Genomic DNA, 23,414 nt, shown 5'->3' on the forward strand with positions numbered 1-23,414 from the left:
TTCATAGCTGATTAAATCCAGGTTGCTCCTTCTGCATTTTAGCTCCTCATTCCCCTTGGTGACATCCTGTTCTAGCTCCTCAGTCACTGCTTCATCTTGCGATTTACTAGGCGCCCCCAACCGTGTCCTCCCTGAATTCTGATGAGCTTCTGAGGGGTTACTTGGCTTGCTCACTACCTTCTCCACACCTTCTCCTGTTGCCATAGCAGGAGACTTCAGCGATGCCTCTCCCTCACTTGTGGAGACAGTTTCCTCATGTCTTTCCAATGCTGGAGAATCCGCACTTGCAGTGCTTGCCTCCCAGCCCCCTCTCAACTTTCAGGCCTCTAGTGCAGGCTATGGGGAACATGTTTTCAATAAGAGGCTGAGAAGTACCACAGTCACAATGTTATGAGCCCCTGACCAACCGTTGTGTAGCTTTCTTTGAAGCTTGCCCCCCCCCCGTTTCAGGTGTGGCCTTACAAGCAACTTCCTCTCCTTTTTTCCACCCTTCAACTCCTTACCCGGTTTGCAGCGTGTAGATATAAGGCAGGGGTGATAATCGTACTAACAGCCATTGTCCCCAGCCCGGCATCTTGCATGTCAGGTGCACCACCGGCATCGAAAAAAAAAAAACCTTGCAAGCCGGACAAAGCACTGTGCTGGTTTGATTAATGCAGTGAGCACGAATCGGTCCAACACGCTTCGGCTACCGCATCTCTGCATTCTCTCATGGCTGTTCCAATTCCAGCACTGGCTCCTCCATGCATGCTCTGTCAATGGCACAAACCGGACTGATTAGAGAGGCAAGACGAGAGGGGAGCAGCATGCAACGCGGTGCATCACTTGGGCGCCATCTTGCTCCTAAAGTAAGTATTTTTTAAAATAATTTTAATTGAGTGGAATAGAGAGCCTCGCTATGTTGTATAATGTTTAATTAGAATAGACCTACTTTACAACAAAATATTTCTATGCAGTTTAACAACAATGAAACACATACTGCATAGATCTTTATAAGCCACTTTAAATATTTTTTCATTACTTTAAAGTTTATGGTATAGTCATTTTCAATGAGAGGGATCAGCCTCGGGCGAAGAGGTATACTGTCCTATTCTTCTATTTAATTTTTTATCAAAATAATCCCCACGTCCATCCCCCAGAAGGGAGAGAAGCAGTACTGTGGCAAGGGAAAGATGGCATCAGTGTAATGAATAACAGGGATCAGCAATTGTTAATCTGCTTTGTTACTATCATCTTCTAAGATTACATAGCAAACAGGCAAAAAGAATGTAGTCACAACTGGCAAGCCAGTTTACCTAGGTGTTATGAACTGTGAAGCAACTATGCTCTTCTTGTGAGAAGTATTGCTATGGTAGTTCTAAAGTGTGAACCTAGTCAAAGACAGCAGAGTGCTGTACTGGGTCAACGAAAAGCATAATTCCAATGAGTGACAGGAGTGACAGGAGAGGTAGCTGGGTAATGTACAGTTAATGCATTCTGATGTATTGTTCTTTAAAGCAGTGAGTCTTCAACTCTTTCTTAAATTATATCAGTGCAGGGGCAGTCTTGGTTGTTCCAGAACACCCTAAACAACAGACTCTACAACATCGACATATAGCAAGATGCCCTCAAGTGGGACAGAGTATCCAACTGCCTCCCTTCATCTTCACACCCAAGAACATCATATGCAGCATACCACAAGGATCATCCATCTGCCCCACCTTATTCAGCACCTACATGACCTCCCTCTCATCAGATCCCATGGCCTCAACACAATCTCCTATGTAGATGACACTCAACTTATCCTCTCGCTCACAGAGGACCCTGCCAGCGCCAAACCCAACTTCTCCAGCACCATGATTAACATAGCCAACTGGATGAGGGACAACTGCCTCAGACTGAACTCCGACAAGACAGAAATACTGATTTCCGGGAACAACACCTCCACTTAGGACCACAGGTGATTGCTAGTGGAACCTGGACCAATCCCAACAGACCATATACTAGGGATCATCCTCAACAGCCAATTGACCATGAAACGGCAAGGGAACGCAGTCACCTCCTCCTGCTTCACACTCTTCAAATGCTCCACAGAATCTTCAGATGGATCCCTACCTACACCAGAAAGACCGTCACTCAGGCCCTTGTCACCAGCTGCCTCCACTACGGCAACACTCTCTACGCCGGCATCTCCACCCAGCTCCTCAGAAAGCTTCACACCAAACAGAATGCCTCAGCCAGACTCATCCTGGACCTTCCCAAACGGTCACCCATAACGCCCCACCTCAGAAACCTCCACTGGCTCCCCATCCAGAGGAGATGTCAGTTCAAGATTCTCATGCACACCGGCAAAGCCCTCCTGCAAAGCACCTGAAAAGCAAGGACCATCCTACATAAACCATCGACTGAATTTCCATCAACCTTCCAGACACCTGAGCTTTCCCTCACTCACCCTCGCCCACACCAACTGCATCTATCACAGCGGGGGCGCTGCTTCTCGTACTTCGCCGCCAAGACCTGGAATGACCTACCCCTTCACTTAAGAATATGACCCACCCTGGTAAACATCAGAAAGAGACCCAAGACCTGTTTTTTTGACGGAGACACAGCATCTTCAGCACCCAGACACCCCTAAGGGTTACAGTGCTGAGCTCTACAAATGATGATTGTTTGATTGATTGAGGCACTTTTTTTAACACTCTTCTTGGTCTGTCGTTTGATGGTGTCCTGGCTGATGGTGGGCAGAGAACTACCAGAGATGATGAGCTTGTCTGCATGATGAGTAGGGCAGCTGGTCGGGATGGCTCTGTAAATGATGCAGCTAGTTTTAAAGACTGTGTGGGCAAGGGGAACCCATGGAGTTACAGCCAGTCGGGGTGATGTGGTTATATTTCATCAGGTCCTGAATGAGACATGCTGTGGCATGCAGGATTCAATTAGGAGGTGTCAGTCTGGGAGGTCATGGAGCAGGACGATACGACCATCCAAATACAACTGCATAGGCCGGGACTTGAAAAGCAGTTTATGTAGTCAATTTCAGGAAGAAATATTTTCACTTTCTTTAGAAGAGAATGCTGATGTCAGGCTTCGTAGTAAACAGTCAGAATTCCATCTTTGTTGGACTGGGCTTCAAGCAGGTGCTGTGCAGGCAGTGTTTGAGACGTTGGATGGACTTTCAAGCAGAATGGAGAATCATTAGTATATTGGTGAATCTTAATGCTGCTATTTGTGAGCAGAGAAGCAAGTGGCTCCATGCAGAGGCTGAAGATCACAGAAGAAAGCATGGAACCCTGAGGGACTCTGCAGGTGATAGGTTTCTTTTAGGACATGAGATTGCCTAGGTGAACACACTGGTGTCAGTTGGAAAGGTAGCAGAAACAGTAAATTACATTGCCTGGTGAATCCTTTTTGAGACTCAAAGTTGCTTTGAGGGTGGAATGGTCAGCTACATCAAAGGCAGCTGAGAGCGCCAGCAATTTCAAAAGGCTGGGGTCATCTTCATAGGTGGTCAGGAGCGCATTGTCCACGATGTGATATGTAACAGTCTCTGTGCTGCAGTGTGATCTGAATCCAGATTGGCAAACCTGCCGGAGATGATTTTTCAATGGTCTTGGCGATGAACAGTAGATGAGTGATGAGTTGGTGGTCTGCGAGGACAAGGAGTCTAGCGTAAGTTTCTTTAGGAGTGGGAGAATCTGGCCTAACTTCTGAGTTTTGGGAACTTGCCTTGAGTGAGGGAGGCCTCCACAAAGATGAGTAGGGTTGAGAGAGCACCTCCAGAGAGAGTTTTGATGAAGGACGAGTGTAGGACATCATCTACATATGAAGTATCTTTGAGGTAGTTAACAATGGAGGTGAGATCTGCAAGAGATACAGCTTTGAAGGCTGACCATTGTGGGATTCTAAAGGAAGAGGTGAGCTCAAGAGATGAAGTAGGCTTGGTGTTATTGATGTGCTGTCAGATCTTCTGTACTTTTTTCACTGATGAAAAGGTTAATGGCATTGCGCTTTTCTGTGGAGTGAGGAAAAGGTGGGATTGACAGGGGGTTAATTCAGTGCTTGATTGTCTTGAAAAGCATTCTTTTTCTGTTGGTGGCTTCACTGATGGTGTTTGCATAGCACATTGCTTTGGCTGAAGTGATGAGGTTTATCATGAAGTCATTAAGAGGTTCTGTTTTTCTTCCATTTACTTTTGTGCATGAAGATGGATCGCTTTGTCAGCACAGTCTTTATAGAACAAGTGTTTTGAGGGCTTCTTGAGTTCAATTGAGATTGGAAGTTCACAACGTTTTCCAAAAAAGGGCTCAAGTTGTTTAGGATGATGTTGGTGTCAGATGTGGTGCTGACAGGGTCAGAGATTAATTTAAGCATTAGTATTGTCTATGTAGCAGTCTTTGAAAGATCTGAATGTAGGGACTTCTCTTTCATGTTGATCATGGTGTGTTGGTAAGAGACTGATCAGGGAGACAGGGATGGTAAAGTTGTTGTTCCAGTCCAGGAGTACTGATGGGCTGCATGGCTTTGTTGGCGATGTTGAGAAGATACGGTTGAGGATGTGGTCTTGGGAGTGTGTTAGTTGTGTGACATGCTGTATCATGTTGAGTGAGTCCATGACGATAAACAGGTTCATTTTTTTACATACATTGTCTGGGAGGTGGAAGTCACCCAACAGTGTGTTGTTGGGCTTGTCAGATGGATGGGGTGGTGAAGAGTTCGGATAATTCATCAATGAAATCCTTGTTATTCTCAGCAGTCCTGCAGATGAGATGAAAAATGCGGTCTGATTTGCAGAGAGTCAAAAATGACATATCAGTTATTGTGTCAGTAAAGTTAGAAAGTACTGGAAGCTCACTGAATTGTTAATTGCATAATTTCTTGGTTTTGGACTTCACACTTGATAAATTCTTAAAATAAATAAATAAATAAATAAACAGGCATAACAATGGGGAAAAACATTTCACCTTATGGTAGCCTGAACACACTTGGGGATGTAGGTACACCCTTGGAGTGTTGATTGAGATAATACATCTAGTTCAGATAAGCAACTGTGTCATTCCTAATAACATTTCCATGCAGTGTAATTGTAGGAGGCTGGCTTAGTATATGGGGCATACTCATTCAAAGGGTGCCGCTTTCACGAATCCAGGCAACCCTTATGGTGATTCTATTGATCTTTGATAACCATGGAAAGCTCTCAAAGTGGTAGCTGTGGAGAGCAGCCTTCAGACTTAGTCCAGAAGGAGTGATAAGCAGCTTGTTTTACCAGTTTACTCTGGAGTGTAGATTTGATGAACACACAGTGTTTAGCAAAAATAAGTCTATTTGTCACATTGGTATATCTCCTACCTGGAGATATCAACACAATACACACAAATACATCGAAAGCAATGAGGTAAGAAGCACAAAATACAGTGATCTCCAGGGGGAGACCAAACCATATACTAAGAAAGAGGAATGCTAACTGCAAAGGAGAACGGGACTTGGACGAGAAGAACCAGAGAAGCCGGGGACACAAGGAACCCCCTAAAGTAAGTACCCAGGAACCACAAGAAGTCTGTGTACAGAGTGGAAACACTGCCACATGTCCAAAAGAAATCAACTGAGAAGTTGCGGTTTCAGTTTTCGAAGAAGATGGATCCTTCCCAGAGGACCGAAACAAAACTCTTTGCAAGACAGAAGGTTGGAGAGCCACCCCACCCATGGATGCCCATGAAACCAGGTTACCTAAATCCGGGAATCTGGAAGCATAGGGGTGAAGTGACATTGGAAACTGCTGTAGACAGCAATGGATGACTTTGAAGAAGATGCCTCTGGAGAAGACTGGAAGGAGTCCAGTGGAATCCAAGGGTGGATTCTGGAAGTGAAGAACCTTCTGGATGAGTCTATGCCATTCGGAAGTGACCAGGAGGCACGGAGACACAATGCCCACTGATGTAGGGAGGTTCAGAAGAGTCAATGATGACCTTCTCAATGCAGCAGTGAGGAACAGGAGCCGCACAAGTGCTGTTCCATCACGGATGTTGGTAATCAGCAAGGTCTAATGGACTCACCAACAGCAGGAGAGTCAGAGGAGGGGAGTTTACTCCCATGTCCTTGTCCATTTTCGCGCCAGAGCAGGAGCCAAGGACTCTCTGAACTGGTTCAAACTGAAGCATGCAAGGAGGGCATCAAATGTGTCCTACCAAACCAGTCTGGTGAGGCTAGCAAGCACCCCACCGCAGCCCAATACACTAAGTCCTGTCTGGGAGGTGGATCACACCTCCCTGTGACAGGAAATATATTGTCCTACCTTCTTATGCTGAAGCCTGGCTCAGCAGCAGGAGGGCAGAACCGTGTCTGTGGTCAGCAGCAGCACTGGCTTGCTTGTAGACCCTGAAAAGTTGTTACCAGGAGTACAAGGGGGGTCGCCTAAGTAGCGCTCCAGTACATGGGATCATACTTCCAAGACTGGAATCGGTATGATTCCAACATATTTGATACCAAACATGGCTGGGTTCGGTGCAGCCACTATACAGTTCAACATCTTGCAATGACTGATATGTCTAAAAGAACAAGTTACTTACCTTTGGTAACAATATATCTGTAAGAAACATTAGTTAGTGATAGATTCCTTAATTTAGAATTACCCCCAGGCGTCAGACTGGATCCGGAAAGTTTTCGTCAGCAGTACCCTTGTGCGTCGGAAGGTGGTGTCGTGCGGCTCCGCATCCTTCATTGGCGTCGTGGTCGCCGAGATGACGTTGCGGCATCTACTTAGTCAGTTCTGTACCCGACTTTCCACGCCAGGAACACAGAGCAATGCAAGATACTGACCACTGATGCATTGAAACTAGGGCTCTGAAAGGGATGACCTTAACCCTAGAAATCAGTTCACAGAACGGGGAGGATGGGTGGGGTGGAAAGGAACCTATCACTAACTAATATTTCTTACAGATATTTTGTTACTGAAGGTAAGAAACTTCTTCCTCTGAAAGAAACACGTTAGTGATAGATTCCTTACCTTAGAATAGATACCCCAGCAATGCCAACCCTGGTGGTTGGTCTGCGAACCAAGATCACACCAGGACGTCCCGGAGAACAGATTGGCCAAAGAAGCCGCCTCTCCGGACATGGCTGTCCAGTCAATAGTGCTTAGTAAAAGTATGTAACGAGGCCCACATAGCTGTCTGACAGATGTCTTGTAAAGGGACACCATGTCCCTATGCCGTAGTGGCAGCAGTCGCCCCGGTGGAATAGTCGTGCAGCTCCACCGGAGGCTCCTGTTTCGCCAGAATAACAGGCTTTAATTCACAAGACGACCCATCAGGAGAACTTCCGCTTGTGTACGGCCCAACCTTTCTTGGTGCCCATGTAGCCAACAAAGAGCTGGTCATCCACCTGGAACTGTTGTGTGCGATTCAGGTAAAATGAGAGCGCACGTGTTGGGTCCAGGCGGTGGCGCCTCTCTTCCTCTCTGGAAGGATGCAGAGGCGGAAAGAAGGTGGGCAAAGTGATGGTCTGCCCGATGTGAAAGGCAGTGACAACCTTTGGCAAAAAGAACGGACGTGTTCTGAGCACAACTTTGTCCAGATGGACAGAAAGAAAAGGAGGTTTATAAGAAAGAGCCTGGAGCTCACTCACTCTTCTAGCAGAGGTGATGGCAACCAGGAAAGCAGTCTTCAAAGTTAACAGATCAGGAGAACAGTTGTGAAGAGGCTCAAAGGGAGCGCACATTAAATATGTGAGAACCAGGTTCAAGTCCCAGTGTGGCGTTACGAAGGGAGTAGGAGGGAAAAGGTGAGTAATGCCTTTGAGGAATTTATTTACAACAGGGACTTGAAAAGAGAGGGCTGATCAGGAAGCCTACGAAAGGATGAAATAGCAGAAATGTAGCCCTTGATAGTGCCCAGAGCAGAACCCTGTTGGGCCAAAGAAAGAAGTAACAGAAGGACTTCAGAAAGAGGGGTAGAAAGGGGATCCACAACCTTTGCTGTGCACCATGCCACAAACTTGTTCCACCTGCAGGCGTATACCAACTTAGTGGAGGGACGCCTGGCTGCCAGAATGACATTACAGACTTCCGGAGGCAAGTCGAAAGGAATCAACTGCCACCGATCAATCTCCACGCAAGGAGGTGGAGACTGGACAGGTTCGGGTGGAGGACCGTCTACTGCTGCTGCGACAGAAGAGGCATTCAGATCGAGGGATCGATGGTCATACTGATTAGCTCGGGATAGCAAACTCTTTGAGCCCAGTCCAGAGCCACAAGATTGACTTGGGCCCAGTAGCACCTGATTTTCTTCAGCACTCTGGGCAGAAGTGGTATAGGCGTAAAGGCCTACAACAGACCGCAACTCCACACGCAACAAAAAGCGTCGCCTAGCAAGTGCCACCTTGGGAATTTCGACATGCAGAACTGCTTACTTTGCGCTTTCTCTTTGGTGCCAACTAGATCAAACCAAGGCTCTCCCCACTTTTGAAAGAGACCTTGCGCCACCTCCGAGTGAAGACGCCATTCGTGATCCATCATGCACCTGCGGCTGAGTTTGTCCGCCCTGGCATTCAGTGAACCTGCCAGGTGCTGAACCACCAGGGAAATACCCTGATGTTCCAGCCATGTCCAGAGGAGCAGGGCCTCTTGACATAGGGTCCACGACCCCACCCGCCCTGTTTGTTGCCGTACCACATGGCAGTGGTGTTGTCTGTGAGCCCCTGCACTACTCTTCCCTTAACAGGGTAAAGGAATGCCTTCAGTGCTAGTTGGATCGCCCTAAGCTCCAATAGGTTGATATGGAGCCTGGACGCCGCCAGAGATGAGGCCTCTGATCTCTGCCTCGCCCATGTGGCCGCCCCATCCCAGGAGGGTTGCATCTGTCACCACTGTGTGCTCCAGTTGGGGAAGGAAGAGGGATCTGCCATTGACCCAATGACGGTTCGTGAGCCACCACTGCAATTGTTGTGAAGTATTCTCTGAGATCTGGACGTAATCGGAAAGGTTCCCCGATGCTGCCTCCACTGGAACTTCAGGTCCCACTGCAGAGCCCGCATATGCCATCTAGCATGATCAGCCAGCAGGAGGCAGGAGGACATGAGGCCCAGCAGCCTCAGGGTCATTCTGACTGCAACATAGGATAGAGGCTGAAAGATTGGAATAAGAGCCTGAGTATCCTGGAGTCGCTGTTTTGGAGGATAGACCCAAAAGTGCGTTGTATCCAGAACTGCTCCAATAAAGAGGTGCTTGTGAGAGGGAATCAACTGCGACTTCGGCACATTGATGGAGAACCCCAGCAAATGCAGGAGGTCTGCCGTAGTCTGGTGGTAGGAGACGACTGTCCGGGGCGAGACCGCCTTCAACAGCCAGTCGTCGAGATAGGGGAAGACTGGAAACCCTGATCTGCGCAGATGAGCTGCGACCACCGCATCACTTTTGTGAACACCCAAGGGGCGATGGTAAGACCAAAAGGGAGCACGGTAAACTGAAATTGCCCATGGCCTACCGTAAACCACAGGTAACGCCGGTGGGCCAGCAGGACGGGAATGTGGAAATATGCGTCCTGCAGATCCAACGCTACCATCCAGTCTCCAGGGTGGAGGGCAGACAAGACCTGAGCCTGAGTTAACATCTTGAACTTGTCCTTCCGGAGGAAGCGATTGACGTCCCTGAGGTCCAAGGTAGGACGCAGGCCCTTGTCCTTCTTGGGCACCAGAAAGTAGTGGGTGTAACAACCATGTCCTACTTCTGGCACACGAATGTGCTCGATGGCCCCCTTAGCCTAGAGGGCAGTGACTTCCTGTTGAAGAAGTGCCAAGTAATCCCCCGACATGCGGGCGTACTGGGGTGGAATGGCTGGAGGGGTAGTCTGGAAGGGGAGGCAGTAGCCCCTTCAAGCTATTTGTAAAACCCACCTGTCCGAAGTGATGGTGCGCCAGTTGGGGAGGTGATGGCAAATCCTGCCGCCCACTGGCGTTTGAAGGGCCTGAAAAACCGGACTAGGAAGGTTTGGAGGCAGTGGTGACTGGGGTGGAGGTTGACTGACCCACTCGCTGGCCCCCCTGACCCGGCTCAGCGGGTCCCACGTCCGTGCTGAGACTGTTGCTGTGCAGGCCTGTGGCTCTGAAATGAACGTGTTGGGGCGCCCCTTACGTGGCCACGAAAGGAGCAAAAAGGCAGAAGGCAGAGGAGGGGGCATGGCGGAAAGGTCCAGGGACTTGGCCGTAGCCTGCGAGTCCTTAAAGCGCTCCAACGCACTATCCGCTTTGTTGCAGAAAAGGCGATAGCCAACAAAGGGCTTGTCCAACAAAGTGTTCTGGACATCCCCAGAAAAAACAGTTGCCCTCAGCCAGGCTTGGCGACGGAGTGCCACCGTCATAGAAATCACCCTGCCTAGGGAGTCGGCGGTGTCAAGGCCACAACGAATAGTGAACTTGGCTGCATCCCTCCCTTCAGCAATAGCTTGAGAGAGCACTGTCCTGGCCTCCTACGGATATTGAGGCAGCATGCGTGCCACCGTATCCCACACAGAGTGGGAATAACGGCCCAAGTGGCATGCGTTGTTCACAGACCGCAGCCCTGAACTGGCAGAAGAAAAAATTTCCTACCCAATTGCTCCAGTTACTTGAATTCCCTGTCCGGTGGTGCGGTAGGGAATGCGCTCGTGACACAGAGGCTTGGATAACCAAGCTCTCAAGGGTGGGATGTTGGGAAAGGAAAATGGGATCACCCGAGCCGGGAGATGGCGTCAAGCCCAGTTCCTATCCACAAGAGCCCGTGTTGGGCCTGGACCAGGTGCCCAAAAGAACGTCCAACAGTGCATTGTGAAAAGGCAGCAGTGGCTCCGAAGAGGTAGCTGCCGGCTGAAGCACTTCTGTCAGGAGGTTAGTCTTGACGGCCACTGTAGGGAGCTCAGGGTGAAGGGCCTCGGCCGCCCTACGCAACACCACTCTGTAACTTGCACCCTCCTCCGTGGCCACGGTAGGAGGAGACAGAATGCCAAGGTCAGGAGAGGTATCAAGACCACTGGCATCCTCCAACTCCTCTGCCCAGTCCAGGTCAAACTCACATTGTGCTGTGAGAGGGTCCTCAGACCCCTCCCAGTTCTCCCCTTCCTCGGAAGGCTGATAAACAGGCTGGAAATATGGAAGCTGGACATAGGGATAGAAATCCCCCATCAGCGTTGGAATTGGCGTTGAGCAAGGCCAGTTCGGCGCCGTATCACATCGGGGCTGAAACCGGGGGCGACGGCGTCCGGTGGGCCGGGTGACCTCAGAGGTTGTGCCAGTGGGGCAACATCGGTGGAGGTGTCACAAGGTCAACCAACGTCGACAGGGATCCAGGCTTGGATCCATGGAGGTCATGCGTCGCCAGGACCGGAGCCAACAGCAATGCCGGAGCCACCAACAGTACAGGGCTAGAACCCCCAGTCAGGCCTGGGGGCCCAAAGGCGCAGCGGCGGGGCCCGACGGCCCAAAGAGGCGAGCCATGACTGACAGAAATTCCTGCAGTTGGGCTGGAGTCGCCTACGGCCCGGCAAGGGCGGGAAGGCCGGCGGCGACTGCGCCCTCAGCCACATCGCGCGACGGGTGAGGGGAAGTCAGAGAGCGATGGCGCTTCTTCGACTTCTTGGAACGCTTCATCATACCTGACCCCGAGTGCGAAGACTTCCATTCCGATGAAGGGTGGTGGCTGCTCTGCGACCGGTCCCTCCACCTCTCACGTGACCGGGACCATGAGCAGCACGGAGCCGACTGCCAGACTTCAGGCAACTTTCAGGACCACTCCCGCAAAATCTTCGGTGCCATGGTCCGGCAGTCGGAGCACGACTTGGGGTCGTGGTCACACTCCAGACAGTAAAGACACACATGGTGCTGGTCCATCACCGACATCATACGATGACAGTCCCCACAGGTCTTGAAGCCGGGCATCACTACTGTACCAGTAGAGTCAATCAACTCGAAAAATAGAGACAAAAGGCCTCGAAAAAACTCAGTCAAAAAGTCTCTGGAGGTACTGCTCTCTCCGGATCTGCGCTTGCTGGCATTAGCGCGCGAGGGTGGCGTCTAAGTAGCTGCCGCAACGTCATCTCGGTGAACATGACGCCACCTTCTGACAGGCAGGGGTACTGCTGACGAAAACTTTCCGGATCAAGTCTGACGTCTGGGGTAGTTCTAAGGTAAGGAATCTATCACTAGTATCTAGGTATCTTTCAAATATGACTGACCACACTTACAAAGCCTGTAGAATCAACTCTGGGGTTTTTAGGGGTGTCCTGCTCATGCAGAGGCAACCTCACACATATAAGCAAGCACCCTTGCCTCAGGACTGAAGAGCCTGCCATAGGGGTGACTTTGAGGTTTAAAGTGCAGTGACCTCAGATATAAGGAAACGTATATCTTTTGTGAGAAGTGCAAGTACCAACTTACACAGGCTGCAACAGCAAGCCTGTAGTCACAGTTTAAAAGGACTCCCATGGGTGGCACAATACATGATGCAGCCCATGGAAGACCCCTGGTGTATCTATGCCCTGGGTACCTTATTACCATATACAAGGGACTTACAAGGGTACACCAGTAGCCAATTGTGGTGGTACAAAAGTACTTACCATGTCAATTTAGGGGAGAATTGCAAACAAAACAGGTGATGGACCGAATGTGGATCAATGTCACACATTCACCCCAGTCCAAAGATCTGGGCCCAAATCCATCGTTTTTTTGCACTCCACACCACCCTGGGTTAGACAATGGCGATATGCAAATCGGCTCTGACCCTGTGCCCCATGGGAACAGTCCAGTCCGAACTACAAAAGCCATGTCCTTCCCAGAACGGAATCAAGCATCCGAGGACCGGACCGGTTTCGAGGTGACACCTCTCATCAGCCCGGCTAGCTTGACTCCAGTGGTGTGGAGTGCCTGGGACCCACGTCTGAGCATCCCCAGCGCACTTATGGCGGCAATTGCAAACAAAACAGGTGATGGACCGAATGTGGATCAATGTCACACATTCACCCCAGTCCAAAGATCTGGGCCCAAATCCATGGTTTTTTTGCACTCCACACCACCCTGGGTTAGACAATGGCGATATGCAAATCGGCTCTGACCCTGTGCCCCATGGGAACAGTCCAGTCCGAACTACAAAAGCCATGTCCTTCCCAGAACGGAATCAAGCATCCGAGGACCGGACCGGTTTCGAGGTAACACCTCTCATCAGCCCGGCTAGCTTGACTCCAGTGGTGTGGAGTGCCTGGGACCCACGTCTGAGCATCCCCAGCGCACTTATGGCGGCAATTGCAAACAAAACAGGTGATGGACCGAATGTGGATCAATGTCACACATTCACCCCAGTCCAAAGATCTGGGCCCAAATCCATGTTGTTAAATATTTTGTCCACCCTAAGCGTGGAAGGGTATACTCAGACGTGAGTCCCTTGCTCATTGCACAATCAGGATTCAAGCAAGCCGGGCCGACGACGGCTGAAATGCCAGAAACCGGTCCCCGGATGCTTGTTTCCTTCCCAGTGTAAGAATTGGCTTGGTAGTTTGGTTTGCCCTGTTCCCATCATGCACTGGGGCAGGAACAGACTAATTTGCATATAGCCAGGTTCTGAGCTGGGATGGTGCAGTGAGCTAAAAAACGGTGTTGGATCTAGCCCTGATCTCTTGACTGGGTGAGAGTATTCTGCTTAATTCAGAGACTCTGTCCATCACCACCCCTTGTTGTTAAATAATTTAGGGGAGAAAGCACAGTTGCTGGGGATCTGATTATCAGGATCCCAGCAGACTAGGTCAAAAAACACACTAACACCAAGCAAAAAGAGGAGGTAACAATGAAAGCATATCCCTACTTTCCTACATTAGAAAACATTATAATACTTTAATATAAATGTTTAGTAACTTAAGGACGTTTTATGGGCTCAGTACACCTGTGGTGTTTGGGGTTCCACTGGGTTTGTCCTTGAGCTTCATCCTTTTCAATGGGTATCTCCGTCCTCTGGCAGAATTATTCATGCATTTGGGTTCTCTCTTTTTTCATATGCTAGTGATACCCAGCTTATTGCCTCTCGCACCAGCGATTCCTCTTACACCGTCAATGGTTGCAAAAATGAGCTAAAGAACAATGATGGAATCAACCCAGATCTGTGACATGGGGTGAGTGTCTGAAATGTTTCAGCGCTCCGTCCATCATCTCCTTGTGTTTGCTTTATTCACTTTAAGTTGGGAGGGTATGCCCAGACGTGGGTCCCTTGCTCACTTCACCACTGGATTCAATCTAGCCTGGCTGATGAGGGGTGTTACTCCAAAACTGGTCCCAGGATCCTTGTTTCTGGTCCAGGGAAGACCTGGCTCTGCATTTCGGGCTAGAGTGTTCCCTTGAGGAACAGGGTCAAGACTGATTTGCATATGGCTGGGTCTGAACTGGGGTGGCAAAGTGAGTTAAAAGAACGATGATGGATTCAACCCAGATCTGTGACTGGGGTGAGTGTCTGAAACGTTTCAGCGCTCCGTCGATCATCTCCTTGTGTTTGATTGGTACAAACAGTAAAAAGGCAGAAACAAATATGTATGGCCTTCTTGCATGATCCTGTATCCTTGTACGCCCTTGTGTGACCCTAGAAGGCCCCCATTGGATGTCATTCTAGAGTGGGGACCAGGGGCAGGTATGGTCTGCGAGCACACTATCATTAAACAAATATTAAGCTGGACGGGTGTAGAGTTTTCGCACCTGATTGGGGGCCTTTTAAGGTCACACAAGGCTTACAAAGATACAGAATCAGGTGAGTTTCCTTATGGGTGAGACACTCAACAAGGTTATTGCGCCTATGTGCTCATAATTAGCATGAGGATAACTTAAGTTAAGGTTACTCGCCTACATAGTAGGGAGCTCTTATTTTGGTCCTGAAGAAATGCTAATTGAACTGGGCAAACAGATAGGCACGAAACATGTAGACCAATCAACAACTAAAAGTCAATTTGGCTCCCTTTGTTTTAATCTTGGCATAGATCACTATATTATAAATTAAAGGGGAGACACCGATGTCTCTACAGGCGATTTAATCCTTTATCACACCCACTACCAACTTCATCTCACTTTCAATCAAACTGGGTACACAAAAGATCTCAACCAAAGTGCCTCTGTATGAGGGGCATGCTAGGCATTGCACCGCCCACTTAGCGTGGAGCAGGGCCCAATGATGAAACATGCCACCTAGGGGAATGAGGGCTCTTGCATAGATATAGGATTAGATTTAGGGAGGATGTGTGATGGACAATATTAACGTCCTCCTTGCTCTTTTGTTTTGGATTGAAGTTGTACAACCACCTCTGGGGTATAAATCTGGGACAAAGTTCCGGAGAACATTTTGAGTGGCCATATTATTTGAAGGGGCACTGAAATGGAAAATGGTAAAATATGGAATCTCAATTGTTTTAATTTTAAGAAAAAGGTGACTGCAAAAATGTTGTTAATTCACCTCTCTACAATTCGGGAAAAATTGTTTAAAAGGTTTTTGGGATTTGGGACACGGTGAGAAAAATGTTCTGACAAGAGATGAAAAAGATGTTAAAAGAACGTGCAAATCTCCAGCGTTTTTGTAAAAAAAAAAAATCTAAAATATATTTTTGTGCACAAGCCCTACTAGGTTAAAATCTTATTTTCTCAAATTATTCTCTATCTCTTTGTCATACCTTTACCCTAATAGCATTATGTTCTTGTTTTTTCTGTTACCTTTGAGCATGTATTGTCTAGGGGGGTTCTACTTCTGTAAACGGAGATGTGTGGCATCCTGGTAAGCAGTGCAGGCATAATTCTGAATTTATAGTTTAGAATGTACTTTTGTTGAAATGAGAATGTCGCCTCATGGTGTATGGATGAGATCCCTTGCCTTGATGGCCCGAGTGCATGCATATCTGGTGTCCTGACTTATTTTGGTACGTGTACTGACATTGAGAGGTGTAGTGAGACATACTGTCTGGAGGGTGAGGAGCCAGACTGAAGTAAGGAGGATGGAAACCAGGTCATATTTAGAAATTTCCTAAGGACTTTTGCTGGCAATGTACTTTTAATTAGTTCTTCTTGAGCACTGCTATTTGGTTGATGGTGGGGTGAAGGTTGAACTATAATATCATGTGTTATTGTGTAAGGTGAGGAAGAGTTGAGGTCAGGACTGTCCTTTCATCTGTTCTTGATTATTGTTTCAGTGTGACTGATGACGGGCAAGTGCAGAAACCTTGCTCTTCAATGTGTTATGGGTATTCTAGTATTTGGGTCAGTTGCAGGGCCATTTGCTGTATGGAGCATCACTCTACACAAAGGCTATGCCTGGAGAGCAGTCTGAGAAAAATATTTGAAAGGAGAATCACCCTATACTGGTTCTGAAGTAGCAAGACAGTGGATCCATACCCCATGTCTAGAAAATGTGTATAAAAATGAACCCAAAGCACTATATTTTGTTCTAGCTCTGAGTCTTTCAAGACCAAGAAATGGAGGACTGCAATTGTCATGGTGACATTGGTCCTCTGGGGGTTGCATTAGCTGCACCTGCACTCCCCACTTTCAGGCCACTGCACCGCAAACATTGGACCAGGGTGGCTGTGCGCTCATAGGGACAGCCATGCCAGGCTCCAGAGGTTGCTCTCACACCCTGGAAGGATTCCAAAGTGCCAGATGCACTCAAGAGAGAGCATTACAACCTGCCACATGCCCACTAGACCAAACAGAAACTGGACTGAGTGCGCATATGACTTCTTGGGGACATTAAAGACTATGTTGTGAGTTTCTTGTATTGTCTTCCTACGCTAGTCTAATCATGCACATTGTAGGCCTATATGGTTTGGCCATGTAACTAAATATCATGCTTGATTTTTAGTGATGCGTTTTTGTGTATTTTCACACAGAGCGAAGGTCCTGAGACAAGATTGCAGCGTTGGCGGAGATGTAGAACTTCTAATTATGTATGCTAAGGTACGGGGTCCGCCACAGAACCCAGAGATCTATAATCTATAACCGCTTAGCTTTAGTAGTGAAGTGTTTAGGCGGATCTGTCAGATAGCATGACAGGGCTCTTTCTTTTATATGTTTTATTAACCGTGTTGATGACATTATTGACATGCATCTGTTTAATAGTTGTGGCACAATTATTGCATCTTAGAGCATGATAGTTTAAATAAACATTGTAAACTTCCTTCGTATCTCTTTTTTATTTTATTGTGGACAAGTACATGTGAGAGTGCAAAAGGGAGTGTCCTGTTACCTTGAACCCTGAGAGGGTCGAGAGTGTTGTGTTCTAGGGTGCTAAATCACTTCTCTCTGTAAAGTTTAGGAGGGCAAGTGAGGCACTATAGCTAATCGGGCTCGGGCTCATAGATACTGATGTGGTATGGTGACTCAGTCCCCTACATTCAGATGTTCTAACGTCCCAAGCATAGTTTTGTTCCTGAGCAGAATCCCTGCAAGAGTGTCTGTGCCCGATTCATGTCTTTACCTTCACTTCTAGAGAGGATCATGTAATGTGTGCATAAAGGAGCCGACAGGTAAGCATTGATTAGTTCATTGGCAGCTAGCCTTCAAAGTACATCCAATTACCAGAAAAGAAAGCCTCATTCATAACTGACCTAACTGTCACGGAATCCACTTGGTTCCCTATCTTCTGATAAGTGAGACCCAGTGGGAAAATGAAGGGAGGGAAGAAGGAGAGAAACATGGGATCAGTTTGCAAGGAAAATACCACAGACTGGCCATTAGGAGGTTAACTAGGGTTAGTTTAGGGCAGAGAGGGAAACCAGCAACTAGAGGAAGGCGTCATGTAGATCACTGATTTGTACCTAAATTGAATTGTGTAGTTGTTAGAATCGGTTGACGGTTAAAAGTAATTTATCTTTCTTAAATCAAAAGCACTGGGCTGGACAATTACGTTATTGTGTCTGTTAGTTGATTGTTGAGTTCTGAGTGCACCCGCTCACTGAGAAGTCTGGCTGTTCTCTCCTCTCAGCCCTGGGGGTCAAGTGTGGATGGGTTGTCATCAGCAACGTTTGCAAAGCCAAAGTAGGTTGACCCAGGACAGCAATGCAAATGACCTGAACCATCACGTGTAGGGACCAGCAGCCACTAACCACCCTGTAACCCCCTGAATGAGGTCTAATCTGACAACTTTAGAATATTTATCTGCCACTGTTTCACTGTGAGAACACAGCTAGCTGGCAGAGATAGTGTGGATGGAGTTGCATACGAAATAAACCTGCTTTCCATCTTTACAGCTGTGAATCTTCTGTCTTCTTACAGATTAATACTTTTATACAGGGCTCTCACCATTTTAGAGGTGATATATGTGAATTTTAGCGCTACTTCAGTTTGTATCAGCATGCAGCATCACGTTTGGTCTGGTCATGTGAATGATTTGCAAGATGCCTTCCTGTGCCCAAATCAGCCTCCCAGCTGCGACTGGCTTTGCATGTAGGTGGCTGCTGAAGGCTAATGTGTGCATTAGCCAAGTCGCCCGTCTAAGTGATTGCAACAAGGGCAGTGGAAAGCAGACACACACTGCTCCTTTTTGGCGTCTCATTGGCTAAGAAGCCACACACAGCACTTCAGTTCTTGGTCAGTGGGACAGTGTAAGAGCCATCATATTAAGAGTAGAAAAATATGTGATTCAGATGTTTTTCCACCCTAGAATGCTGCCTGACTGAACCAGTTAATTTTGCCACAGCGGCTCGCTGGTACTGCCTGTTGCCCAGGCTTATTTTTTTCAACCATTGTTAGTACAATGATTAAAATGACTGTGTGCATGAAACGAAGGAACAACTGTGTTCACAGACATAAACTACTTTGCTCCACCATCAATGAGGAGAGAAAATGTAAACATCCATTAAATGATGTTGGCTGGTCCCAAAACTTGACAGACATCCCCACCAAGGTAATGCATAAAGGGGGCTGGCCCAAACTAGTTAATGGCTGAGAGCTCTAACCGTAAACCCCTGCTTTATATATAAGTGTATGTATTTGTGGTCATAGTAGTGATAACAATAGGTATTTGCACAATCTAAAGCAGTCTGTAGCCAGATCTAACACATTCTCTGTATTTGCATTATTATGAGGATGCGTCTACTTTTTAATACAAACACACAGAAAAAAAGCAAACAGGCATTATAATTAGGGCTCTCGGTTTTATGGTATTTATTTTTCTAACATTTCCATCTGTATTTATCCATATTTGTTTTGGGGCATTCCTATTGGTATTTATCCATATTTATTTTGTTTTTGAGGATAAACAGAGTCGTAAAACGGTATATTTCCATGTTTATTTAACTGCTAAACATGCACTCATACTTTGCTGCCTGCCGCATTTTAGCAAATTAAGCAGCCAAATACAGCAAAACACTACACCCACAAACATGTAAATATCGCATTATATACAAATATATGTTGACTAATGCCTGTATTTAAGGAAATCTCATCCTGTTTTTTTTCTAACTTCTCATGCTTTCTATCTGCTCAGCTGTTGGCCTGCAATTCAGGAAGGACAGCATGGAGAGTCACTCACAAGAAACTTTTAAAAATAAATACAGGCAGAAAACACGTTGTTTTCTGTCTGTATTTATCTGTAAAAACGGGACAACTAGGAGCCTTAATTATAATTATCTGTGCACTGACCATCACGTGATTCTGGATTGGAACATGTAAACACATAATAAAGAGAAAAACATGTAAGTGTACACTAGGGGCCCCATTAGCATTGCGGGCAGATCGCCCACGTCGGGCCGGCAGTAGTCACCGGTGGGGGCGATCCGCCCGCCATCCTTGCAGAAATGACCCCCCGCCATATTACAATGGCTGGGGGGTCCGCGGCGGACGGAAAGACGGTCCGCGCTTTTCTACCCGGTCAACAATATGGGCAGCCATATTAGAATGTGGCCTTGGAAATGCTTTTTCAATGTGGCTTTGGAAATGCTTTTCGGTGGTTGGAAGGGCCCCGCAAGCAGACTCCGGGGGCTGGTGAGTGCACATGGGGGGTACCTATGGTACCCCCCTGCATTTCAATGTACAACGTGGCAGGCACCGCGCAGTGTCTGTCACGTTGTGCATTGAAAAGCACAATATGCATTTTTGGCATTGCAGCGGACGGTGCTTTTAGCACCGCCTGCCGCAATGTTAAAAATGCGGGATACGGGGGACCGCCGCACCCTTAGCGGGCAGTCCCATTTCCCACTGGTATGGCGGGCGGACAAAGTTTTGTTCACAAGTCACTATCTACTCAAATCTTTCATATCAAGGCTCACCATTTTGAGGTTGGTTATTACAGAGACAGGGTAATCCAAAGGGAGATAGTCACACTGTGAAAAAATAAAAAATGACAACCGTTAAAACATACAAGATAAAAAGTAAACTTTCTTTACATTAAAGGTTCAGTATCATATCACATGTACAATGCCCACTGAAGTGCAATTTGTTCAGATGGAAATTAAAATTGCTCTCCACTCACCATCTCTAAATTATATCACTGTATATGGCATTCATAATAAGTCATCAGCAATAAAACAGGACCTGAATCCTGATACTCCACTGCTGTCATAGTAGAGAGGGAACAACCAGACTGGGCTTTTACTGGTGTAGTGTTACAGAGGGGTAGAAGTTGGGAGTGGAAGTATTCCCTTCACCAGCTTCCTCTACCTCCCTATCTAAGAGAGGGAGAGAGGCTGATTCTTTGCTTTTGCTTGGTGATCCGGAGGTGGACTGGCAGATTGTGATTCGCCAAGTCATTTTCTTTGGGTCCCCAGAAATGCAGGAGAAGTGGTGGAGTGTTGATTGAAGCTATGGCACTGCTGTCTTTCCTGCCTTCTAAGGGTCAGTGCAGCCCTGCAAGACACAGTGGATCTCTCCCGTCTTCAGCAGTGAAACGCCGCAAAGAAGGGTGCCAGAGTTGTTCCAGCTTACAGAGCGAACAGCTGCTAAAGGTTAGGAGGGAATGGGAATCTACTTATTTAGATGGAGAAAGGTGGCAGGACACTATCGCAGGGATTCTGCTTGCACCGAACTGTGACTTGGGACAACAAAACGTCAGAATGCAGGGACTGTGTCTCTCTGCCACATCTGTGCCTTTAAGCCCAAATGTCCTGGCTACCTGAACTCCTAAACTTCTCAGACTAGCAGGTAATTTTGGCAACCTAGAACACAACACTCTAGTCCTCAAGGGAACCGTGTGAACAGGTCATCACCTTTCGCTTCTCACTCATGCATGTCCATACTAAACATAATAAAGACACGAGGAAGGTTTACAATATTTATTGAAACTATCATGCTCGATTATAAAGAAAGTGTGCCGCAATTGGAAAACATACACAACTAAGCAAAGTAATCAACATTACTAGCAGACTGTATACAATGAAAAGACCTAAAATGCTAATAATATATATCTGTCAAAGCCTACCCCCACTTAGTGAGCACAGAGATATATCAGTGATCTCTGGGATTAGCACTGGACCATATACCAGATATTTTGTAGTTAGGTGCTGTTAGACCCGGCCTCATGGCGTGGTCCTCCCTGACCCGTAGCAACACCCCTCCGAGCTTTACTCCGCAACAGACCCCTGAGTCCCCCGGCCTAGCCAACCCTTCCCTCCATGTTACCCATGACTATCCCCGGACTTCCCCGTCCGTGCCTCCATCTCCCCGGCCCGTAGGCCCTGTGTGCCCACTTTCCGGCACCTAAGATGGCCGCCCGAGCCAGCGCGGCCTAGGCCGAGAGGCGCCACCCTGGCTAGAGGACAGAGCGCTCCCCTTGAGTGAGAGAGGGCCACCCGGAGGGCTGGCTCCACGCCTGCTGTGTGTCTGGAACTCCTCCCGAACCCGACCTGAATGGATCAAAGGGCCGCGTGGCAGGAAACCCCAACAAGCGGCCCCCAGGTGCCAAAACCCCTGCAGACCAGAACTCCGGAGATCAAAGAGGAGCAGTCCTATAACTGGGGATGCTCCGGGACTATCCAGAGATTCGATTCTGGAACGACGAGAGCCCTGCTTACGTGGTCGCGGCTCGTTTGGCAGAGAAGGACTTCTGCTGGAACCACCTGAGACCTGCTGAGTGACTCGCGGCTCCCTTGAAACCTTGAAACACCTGAGCCCTGCTGAGTGACTCGCGGCTCTCCTGAAGATCGTAAGACCTCCGACATCGTGCTTGAGCCCTGCTGAGTGACTCGCGGCTCCCCTGCAACCTTGGAACACCTGAGCCCTGCCGAGTGACTCGCGGCTCCCCTGAAGATCGTAAGACCTCCGACATCTTGCTTGAGCCCTGCTGTGTGACTCGCGGCTCCCTGACTCTCCTGGTCCGGCTGGACCCTGCAAGATCGCCCCGTATCCCCCGGCTCGAGGATTGAGAGCTGTGCGCCGGATACGCAACGATATTGACACTGATCCCATAAGACTGTCCCGCTACCCCTACCCTGACCGAGACTCGTTGAGCCCTTGCTCTATTTTGTACTACCTGCTTCCGCTGATCATAAAGATCCCTTGAATCACAAGATAAAGAAACGTTCTTAAGAAGCTACGGTGTGGTGTCTCTTTGTCGTGTGGTGCTTGTGTGGTGTGTACGATCCTAGATTCGAGACTCTCCCCCTGAGAAGTCTCCCCGCCAGTGCTCGTCTTGGTACCTAGCGAGGTGGGTCCCAGGGTGGTCAGGTACACTTCCTGCCCTCCCTTGAGGTCGCCTTCTAACAGGTGCTTCACATCATAAGTGTAAACTCAATTTACGCAAGACTGGGGTTGGCCTTTCCATGACCTGTCACGCTACAAGAATCCCCCTCTGTTTTAAAAAAAGCAGGTCTAGGTTTATATGATAAGAAGTGTCATGTTGGAAAACAGTAGCTGTGCTTTTGTTTTGTGTCCAAAAGTTAGGAGATATTGCTGGCTGATCACATTAAAACAGTGCACCATGTTTTTCGACCTTATAAGAAATGTTCAGACTGAGTCCCGAGATGCAGAACTTCATAACACATAGCATGTGCAGCGTATTTCGAAAACAATATTGTGGCACAAAAACAAACATTATGTGTGGCTGTACGAAGCAAAAGGCAGCCTAAAAGGTGGAATATGCAAAGGAGAACCAATGTAGGTCCAGAAGGGAACTTACTACACCCTCTCTGTCGGTAAAGTAACTTAGGGGGTCATTACGATGGTGGCGGGCCCGCTACTGCCAGCAGTGCGGTGGCAGGCCCTCCAAAATTGTACTGCAGTTTCCCCCCAATGGTAAAATGGCGGGGGGAATCATTGGTGAAGTGTGGCGGTTGTAAGGACTGCCCGCCACGGGTCCGCCACAGTCAATCGGAACGATTGCTTTGCGGACCCGGCCAGTATGCGTAGAATGGTGGCGGTTCCTAGCAGGCATCGTCCGCCAAATTACGATGCTACTGAAAATCAGCCTTTCCATGGTGGTGAAACCTTGAAGGAAAGGCTGGCAGGGCTTAGATTCGGGGACCTGT

At 48.0% G+C, this 23,414-nt stretch overlaps 1 protein-coding gene across 8 annotated transcripts in view; it reads right to left on the reverse strand.

Moving 5' to 3' along the window:
• Window positions 1-23,414, reverse strand: part of FLT3LG (fms related receptor tyrosine kinase 3 ligand) — a 740,120-nt gene that overhangs the window by 410,924 nt on the left and 305,782 nt on the right. For 5 of the 8 annotated variants that reach the window (XM_086930219.1, XM_086930223.1, XM_086930222.1 and 2 more), the window contains one exon: window positions 20,223-20,276. The exons of the other annotated variants lie outside the window; for them this stretch is intronic. In XM_086930219.1, the coding sequence (XP_086786345.1) occupies window positions 20,223-20,276 (54 nt within the window). The remainder of the gene's footprint in view (window positions 1-20,222; window positions 20,277-23,414) is intronic. 8 annotated transcript variants of the gene reach the window in all.

This window comes from Lissotriton vulgaris, chromosome 7 (genome assembly GCF_964263255.1).
Source record: "Lissotriton vulgaris chromosome 7, aLisVul1.2, whole genome shotgun sequence".
In the NCBI taxonomy this organism is placed as follows: Eukaryota; Metazoa; Chordata; class Amphibia; order Caudata; family Salamandridae; genus Lissotriton; species Lissotriton vulgaris.